This window comes from Lathyrus oleraceus, chromosome 1 (assembly GCF_024323335.1).
Source record: "Lathyrus oleraceus cultivar Zhongwan6 chromosome 1, CAAS_Psat_ZW6_1.0, whole genome shotgun sequence".
NCBI lineage: Eukaryota > Viridiplantae > Streptophyta > Magnoliopsida > Fabales > Fabaceae > Lathyrus > Lathyrus oleraceus.
In genome coordinates, this window is record NC_066579.1 from 389764539 (window position 1) to 389774269 (window position 9731).

The 9731-nt window shown below is 33.8% G+C and overlaps 1 protein-coding gene across 1 annotated transcript; it reads left to right on the top strand.

Moving 5' to 3' along the window:
* The first annotated feature begins 8079 nt into the window (after window positions 1–8079).
* Window positions 8080–8888, top strand: LOC127073652 (disease resistance response protein Pi49). Its single transcript, NM_001426830.1, has 2 exons — window positions 8080–8324; window positions 8401–8888. The coding sequence occupies exons 1-2, from the start codon at window positions 8144–8146 to the stop codon at window positions 8694–8696; spliced, it is 477 nt and encodes a 158-aa protein (NP_001413759.1). The 5' UTR covers window positions 8080–8143; the 3' UTR covers window positions 8697–8888.
* Window positions 8889–9731: the final 843 nt, after the last annotated feature.

The window sequence follows — 9731 nt, forward strand, 5'->3', positions numbered from 1 at the left end:
TTACGAACCCAACAAACATATATGCAAATTAATCAAAAATTCCAAAAACTATGTCAACCATTTAATAATACATATGTTGCAAACATAAAGAATACTATGCAACAAAAAAACTTATATATTGAACATGCAGCAGCAACAAGAGACTTTATTTACCTCATTTTGCATTTTACGATAACTTCACAAATGTTCCCGCATTCTTCCCTTTGCTTAGCTTTGCAGCTTCCTGCATTCTTAGATGCCTTCACTGCAGGTTGTTTATTTTTTTCAATCTTATTCATGGAGCTTCCTGGAACCTTTGATGATATTCCTGCAACTTGTATTCCTTCTTCGATGCATTTCCTGCAACACCTTTCCCTTTTCTCGTTTTCTTCATTCTTGCATGCGCGATATAATCCATATTTGCAGATTTCGCTTTTGTGTAAAATGAATCCAGCTTCTGTTGGATCCACTCTTTGTTAGTTTCGGAATCAGATGACGATCTGTTACAAAAACAAAAAATACATTACATGCCTTATTTACCCGCTTAAGATGTTGTTGGGTTTAGGAGAATTCATTTTTGACCTTTTGCTTATCTATTAATTTCCAACTTTAATATATCTCCCATATTTATTTATTTATTTTACACACTACAAACAGTTGATCTTCATGAATTTTTTTACAAAATTCACGACTTTCATTTTTCTTCAACTATTCTAACTTGTTGGGAGAGTTTTTTACTAGGGAGCATTGAACATTGTGAGACTTCTTTTCTAGAGCAACATCTTTATGAGAGACACACCACATATTCATCCAAAACCTTAAAGTGATAAGTGGGTGGATTCTCTCATTTATAAATGCTCAAGTCTCCATATTTTCAACCTATGTGAGACTATTACCCATACTACTCACACTTGCTACATTCTCAATACTCCCCTTCAATTGTGAGTCCACAATGCTCCCCTTAAGTGGAATCTCTTCTTACTTCCACAAACTCTTGTACCGCATAAAATGTTTCTTACTCACCACCTATGTGGCGCTATTGACACTCTATAGCATAACGTTTCTTATTCACCACTTTTGTGACGCTATTGACTTTCGATACAAGTAAGTCGGTCCATTTATTAGAACCAGGCTCTGATATCATTTGTTGGGAGAGTTTTTCACTAGGGAGCATTGGACATTGGTGGACTTCTTCTCTAGAGCAACGTCTTTTTGAGAGACATATTAAATATTCACCAAAAACCTTAAGGTGATAGGTGGGTGAGTTCTCTCACTTATAAATGCTCAAGTCTCCATATATTCAACCAATGTGAGATTATTACCCACACTACTCACACTTGCTATATTCTCAATATAACTTACTCTCTAAATTGGTTATTAGCATGTCTATTTAAATTCTATCTCAATTCAACATATTTTTTTATTCATTTTTATTTCATTATGTTTTTTAAATGTATTTCATCAACTATTTTAATTTACTTATATTAATTCTTACCCATGTTTTCTTCACTTTGTTCAATGACTTTACTTTTTTAGTTTATATTACCATTATGTAGAATTGCACATTTATTTATCAAACATAACTACATTATCAATTATAATCAAGTTTGATTTTATCACTTATGTGTTCAACAATATACTCTCATTTTATTTCATAGGATTAACAATTAAGTGTCCATAAACTGAACTCCTCAAACAATCTGGCCCGTGCATCAGCACAAATTTGTTACTAGTAGTATATAAAGAGAATCAGAACCAACATATTTAATAGGTGTTGCAAATTTAGTGATGAACAATTTGATATTAATCAATGTATTTTGTTCTTATATGTAAAGATTAAAAAAACAGATTTATAATTAGACATGTGACATTGAAAAGAAATCAAATTCCTTCACGTTGTTATTTTGCCGCATTCGACGTCTTTATAATAGTTGGAAGATTTAATGATTTAGATTGAAAAATATAAAAATGTAATGCATTTAAAAATATATAATATATGAGCTTAATCAACAAAAGTGTTGAAAAACCATTAGCCTAAGCATCAAAAGGGTTGTGGTTTGAATTTTGTGACATCAAAAAGTCATTTTATTTATTATAATTAATCAAAATTTTGAAAAAAAATTCAAAAATAAATAATTGAAAACATATTTTATTCTATTATTTATATTTTATTTTATAATATTTAACTCAAACCCTATATTTAGGGAAGATAATAGGTTGAGCATATCTACAAGATCTATAATCCGGTCTATTTATGTTTGGTGTGGCATGACCTACTTATTAAAAAGATTAAACTTAATTATTATTATTTTATTTATTTAATTAATCTTTATGAATATTCCCAAACTTTTAAAAAACTAAATCAAATAAAAAAATGTATAATTGACCATAGGACAAACTCATGTTTTAAAAATTTATGGTAGACAAAATTCAGACCTTAAAAATTTATGGTAGGAAAAATTCAGACTTAAGGTCTGAATTATTTCCACCTCTGTCTATATTTTATCATATTTAACTCATTTGTCCATATAAAGTAGCCTATTTTCATATCTATACTTCAAAGCCCTTCTGGTTGGAAATCCACCATAACCTATGGAGAATTTATATCAATCTTGATGAACAAGATTGTTATCATCCACGCAATGATAATGAAAAGGAAAGAACGATTGAGAAAGAAAGAAAAGAAACGTTTGAGAAGAAGAATATTTTCTGCAGAGTTTTCTCTCTGCCCACAACCTGTGGAAAACTTCTTTATTCACTTTACAATTGCAAAATTATGTGAATACAATGTTATGAGTTCTTTCTTCTCTTCATATAAGAATAAGGGTTAATTCCTCTATTTATAGATTTATGTTAGCTTGCTCCCTAAGTCAAAGCCCAAAACTATAAAAAAAAACATAATAATTAACACTACTAATAAAAAGGCCTAAGTCGAAATCCTGTATGAAGCAACATGCTTCGACACTTCGACACACTAATACAACTCAATCCACTATGTGATTCGATACTTCCTTGCTTCTGTCGAACAACCTACTTCGACACAAGGAATTACAAATCAACACGCCACCTAATTCATTGTGTCTAAGCTATCTACATTCATCATAGCTCTTAGTCTTCTAAACACTTCAACCTGCACTCCCCTCGTCATGATGTCTGCAATCGATTCTCAGGTTTATAGTGTTCCACATTCATCTTCCCATATGCTACCTACTCTCGAAGATAATGGAACCTCATTTCGATGTGCTTGCTTCGACCATGTGTTATCAGATTCTTTGTCAAATTGATAGCTCACATATTGTCGATCTTCATGGTAATTTCTCCATGACTCTTCGATATTATCTCTTCGACCAAATTCACCATCCATGTTGTTTGACATGCACAAAGGGAAACAACTACATATTCTTCTTCGCATGACAAAAATGCCACCACTGGCTCCTTTCTCGAACTCCAAGCATCTGGTACACCACATAGCATAAACACATAGCCATCCGTAGATTTTCGATCCTCAACATCACTACACCAACTTGAGTCAGTGTATCCCACTAGTTTGCATTCTTTTCCTTCATCAACTGCGAGAAACAAAATTCCATAGTCGAGAGTTCCTTTCAGATACCTTAGTATCCGTTTCTCCACTGCTAAATGTGATACCTTTGACTTCTGCATGAATCTACTCACCATACCTATATTGTATACTTAGTCAGGCCTTGTGTGACAAAGGTATCAGAGTGACCTAATAAGTATTCTATATTGGGTTAGATCAACATCATCTGAATCTGAATCTTTCGACAGTTGTAATTTGGGCTCAGCTGGAGTCGAAGTTGGGTTGCAATTTTTCATCTCAAATCTCTTGAGTATTTCTCCTGCATACCTTATTTGATGCATCATCAAACCTCTACTACTCTAGTAGAATTTGATGCCAAGGAAATATGAAATGTCATCCAGATCTGACATTTCTAATTCCTTGTTGAGATCACCTTTGAAATCTGCGATCTCCTTCTTGCAGCTACCTGTTATCAACAAGTCATCGACATAGAGACATAGTATAAGCAATTCACTTTTACTTCTTCTTACATATACTCCATGTTCAGTTGTGAACTTCACAAATTCCTCCTCCCTTAGAAAACCATCTATCTTCTTGTTCCAAGCTCTTAGAGCTTATTTAAGTCCGTACAGGGCTTTATGCAGCCTGTACACCTTTCTTTCTTTGCCTTGTTTCATAAACCCAACTGGTTGTGCAACATACCTGATTGTTTTGATCCTATCAATAGGTACAAAAACTTCGTCGAAGTCGATTCCTTCTTTATGAAGAAATCCTTTTGTCACAAATCTCTCCTTGCGTTAAGTCACTTCTCCTTTGGGATTCAATTTCACCTTATATACCCACTTCACATTGATTGCCTTCTTATCTTGGGGATATTCGACAAGTGACCAAGTGTTGTTGACTTTGATTGACTTCAGTTCTCCATTCATTGCTTTCACCCACTTCAAATATTTTAATGCCCCAACTTTATCGACTGGTTCGACATCTGCGTAGAAAGCATAGTGTACCAGCTCACCTTCTTCATTTACCACATCATCTGATGTAATCACACATTCTTGCAACCTTGCAGGCAAGTGTTTTATTCTTTGAGGTCTGCTTGGGTTTGCTTCACCTCTGACTTCTTGTCGAACTTCTCTTTCGACTTCATTAGTTGGTTCATCACATGAGATTCTCACTAAATCCTTCTTAATATTCACAGTCCAATCCCACTCCTTAAGCTCATCTATGATCACATCCCTGCTGATCATTACTTGCTTTATCATTGGGTCGAACAACATGTATCCTCCAGTCGAATGATATCCTATCAGGACCATCTGATTGGACTTGTCATCAAGTTTTTTTCTCAACTGACCCGACACATGTCAATATGCTATAGATCTAAACACCCTCAGATGACTCAAGCTAGACTTGACACCAGACCAACATTCTTCTGGCATGATTCCTTCTAGCTTCTTCGTCGGACATTTGTTCAGGATATATGTTGCAGTCGATACAACTTCTCCCAATAATTCTTTGGGTAGATGCTTGCCTTTCAACATACTTTTCACCATATTCATGATGGTTATGTTCTTCCTTTCTGCGACTCCATTCTACTGTGGAGTGTAGGGTGGCACCACCTCATGCACAATCCCTTCTTTCACACATAAGGCATCAAAGTCTTTCGGCACATATTCTCCACCACCACCAGTCCTCAGAATCTTGAGCTTTCGACCGCTTTGTCTTTCGACCATAGGTTTAAACTTGGCAAATACCTCGATCACTTCACTTTTCTTCTTGATCAAGTAAGCCCATAGTTTTCGACTGAAATCATATATGAATGTAATAAAGTATATGTTACCTCCATATGTCCACATGGATAGGACCACATACATCCGAGTATATGACTTCAAGAATTGCCTTTGACCTGCTTCTTACATCCTTACTGAAGTTGTTTTTGTGTTGCTTCGCCTGCACATATTCTTCACACACTTCATTTGGAATGTCGATTTCTGGTAATCCTGAAACCATACTTCTTCTCTTCAAATTTCTGATGTCTTTGAAATTGAGATGACCAAGTCTATAATGTCATATCCATTCATCTCTGTTGGTCGCTGTTGCAAGGCACTTATGCTCCATCACGTTTAGCTCAATCTTTAAGGTTCTATTCTGAAACATTGGAGCCTTCAAAATCAACCTTCCATTTGAGTCGAGAACTCTCATCATCTTGTCTTTGATCAACACCTTGTAGTTCTTTTCGACTAACTGCCCTATATTGAGCAAATTGTTCTTCATGCCTGGTATGTACAACACATTTGAAATTACTGGCCTCTTTCCATCTTTCCTCATAATCAGAACATCACCAACACCTTCAGCTGCTAGAGTATTGTCATTTGCAAATTTCACCATGTTCTTCATTGAGGGATTTATGTTGACAAACCAATCTTTACTTCCAGACATGTGTGATGAGCATCCTGAGTCCGAGTATCACTGGTCCTTGAATCTCTCTTCTTCTCTCATTGTAACCATCAGCAACATCTCTTCTTCTTCATGTTTCACCAACTTTGCCTAAGTTTCTTGATTCTCCTGCTTTTCTGGACAATCACTAGAATAGTGACCATGGTTCTAACAATTGTAACACTGAATGTGACTCTTGTCTGGCTTTTGACCACCACCTCTTCCTCTACCTACAACACCACCTCTTTGGTTGCCTTGGTTCTAGGGTTTTCTCTGATTCGACCAGTTTCCTTCTTGTTGATTTCGACCAGTCGAATTGTTGTAGCCTCCTCTGCCTTTGTTTCCATTCCAGCTTCCTTTGCCTTTCCTTTCTTTTGTTGATTGCGCCTTCAAAGCCATATCAATCTTTGACTTTCCTGCAGCTCTTTCATCCAGTCTTTGTTCATGAGATTCAAGTGTCCCTTAAAGCTCTTCCTTTGTCAGTTTTGACAAATCTTTCTACTCTTCTATGGCTACTACCATGTGGTCGAACTTTGGAGCCAACAACCTTAAGATCTTTCCAACAATAGATATTGATGTCAACACTTCTCCATATATCTTGATTTGATTCACCAGTTTCGTAACCTTAGTGAAGAAATCAATTATGCTTTCATTGTCTTCCATCTGAAGTAATTCATACGTCCTTTTGTGAGTTTGTAACTTCACCTATTTCACCTTCTTCACGCCTTCAACTAACTTCTCTAGAATTTTCCATGCTTCTTCCGCTAACTCTACATCACTAACCTTTTCAAAATTATCTGAATCAACACATTAATGGATTATAAAGAGAGCTTTATAATCTTTCTTTTTCAATTCTTTATGTGCAGCCCTTTCTTGATTCATTGCGTTTTCTGCAAGCGTTGTTACTCTTTCCTTCACAAAATCCCAAAGATCTTGATAATAGAACACAACTTTCATCTGATTGCACCAATTCTCATAATTATTGTTCTTGAGAATCGGTAGATTTGCTGGAAAATGCATGTTTGGATGATTCATTGTGATCGTGATTTTCTTCCCACGAATCGCTTAAATTGGAGCTCTTGATATCAGATGTTAGAAATCCATCACAACCTATGGAGAATTTCTATCAATCTTGATGAATAAAATTGTTATCACCCACGGAATGACAGTGAAAAGAAAAGAACGATTGAGAAAGAAGGAAAAGAAACGTTTGAGAAGAAGAATATTTTCTGCAGAATTTTCTCTCTGTCTACAACTTGTGGAAAACTTCTTTATTCACTTTGCAACTCAAAATTATGTGAATACAATGTTATGAGTTCTTTCTTCTCTTCATATAAGAATAAAGGTTACTCCCTCTATTTATAGATTTAGGTTAACTTGCTCAATAAACCAAAGCGCAAAACTATAAAAGCTCAAAATAGTTAACACTACTAAAAAAATGCCTAAGTCAAAATCCTGTGTGAAGTAACATGCTTCGACACTTCGACACACTAATACAACTCAACACACTAGGTGATTCGACACTTACTTGTTTATGTCTAACAATCTGTTTTGACATAAGAAATTAGAATTCAACACTTAAGTATATATATATATATATATATATATATATATATATATATATATATATATATATATATATATATATATATATATATATATATATATATATATATATATATATATATATATATATATATATATAAAAGTTTTTTTTAAGCAATTAATCTCTTCCAACTAGACATGTTGTTCCAAGTACATCCACCTAAGTCAAATATGTAACAATTTGCTTAAGAAATTTGTTATCTGCCGACAACCTCTCCATATTAGCTTGTTTGGAACTATAAACTAAATTATTCTGCACGTCGTTTAACATTCAAATTTGACGGGACTTGGAGGACAGAAATGAATAGTAGATTTAAGAATTTTGTGAGTCCAAATAAAATTTTCTTTTAAAATTAAATAAATAAAATAGTATTATCCAAATTCATTTCGCAATTAATGTGAATAGAAAAAATACCCAACGACCTGATATTAGTCATCGGCGTCATCTATTGGCTATCTAAATTCTAAACAATACAATTTTGAGTTCCTATAAATACTAGACATAACTTCACTCATAAATCACACAACTAGGCAAGCAATTTCTTAGTTCTTTCTCACACTTTAGCATTATAAAACATTATCATCATGGGTGTTTTTAATGTTGAAGATGAAATCACTTCTGTTGTAGCACCTGCTATACTCTACAAAGCTCTAGTTACAGATGCTGATAACCTTACTCCAAAGGTTATTGATGCCATCAAAAGTATCGAAATTGTTGAAGGAAACGGTGGTGCTGGAACCATCAAAAAACTCACTTTCGTTGAAGGTCAGTATAAATTTATACATGATTTACTTGAATATGCTCTCAATATATAAAATTTTAATTGCAATTTTATGTGCAGATGGTGAAACCAAACATGTGTTGCACAAAGTGGAGTTAGTAGATGTTGCTAACTTGGCTTACAACTATAGCATAGTTGGTGGTGTTGGATTTCCAGACACAGTTGAGAAGATCTCATTCGAGGCTAAACTGTCTGCAGGACCAAATGGAGGATCCATTGCAAAGCTGAGTGTGAAATACTTCACAAAAGGTGATGCTGCTCCTAGTGAAGAGCAACTCAAGACTGACAAAGCTAAGGGGGATGGTCTTTTCAAGGCTCTTGAGGGTTACTGTTTGGCTCATCCTGATTACAACTAAACTATATAATCATCAACAAGTGTGTTGTTATGTATACTATATAATCATCCTGTGTGCTTAATTTGGCTGCCAATGTAATTTTCTGTTTTGTTTTTTTCCTTTTCTTTTGTTGTGGAACTAAAAGTGTGAGATTGTAAGTCATGTATACCTCTCCTTCAATAAATTATAATAATAATTTATATATATCTTTTTAATTTTTTATTTTTATAATAAAGACTACTTATTTTTTGAATTTTACTGAAGAGTAACTACAAACTCATCACGAGGTAGATTAGAAAAGATCTCATCATCACCATCATTCGTTGTATCATTGAGATGCACATTATATGATGTTGTGATCATTAGAGCAATATTTGGATCTTCTTCATTTTTAGAGGATTGGTTAGAATCATTTTAGGTCCATTGTATTTGTTTTTCTTTGGATATTTCTCCAGCTTTGAACATTTTTTTATAAAATGTCTAGTCCTTTGCATTCCCAATTGTCACCTTCTTGTCAACTTTTCTGTTGTCTATATAATCTTTAGAGTATTTAAATTCCTTTTAAGGAGAATTGCTTCTTTATTTTATTTCATAGACATTGAGGGAGCGTTCGTCATCATTTGATACTTCATCTAGCTCATTATAATCTGTCATCCTTTGATTCTTCAATTTAAAGTTTTTGTCTTGATCTTATTGTCTTTTAACATTAGAGCAAAAAACTTTGACTTTCTCTTAGGTTCATCTTTCTTAAGTTCAATATTATAATTTGAAAGGAGCTTAGGAGGTCTTTAAGAGTTGATACATTCAATGTTTTTTTCTTCTTGAATAGAAGTAACTTTTGATTTTTGTCTCTTTAAAAGGCTTCCGAGAACCAACGATACTATAACTTCTGATTAGAACTTTGAATCTTAACACTAGAGTCTAAAATAAAATAAAAATATGGATTTCACATCTTCGTCTTCTTCCATTTTAAATTATTCATACTGTCTTACTAAGACATTTGTCTTAAATTCTTTGACTTATTTGTTTCCTTTATTATTGATACATCAAGAGTTA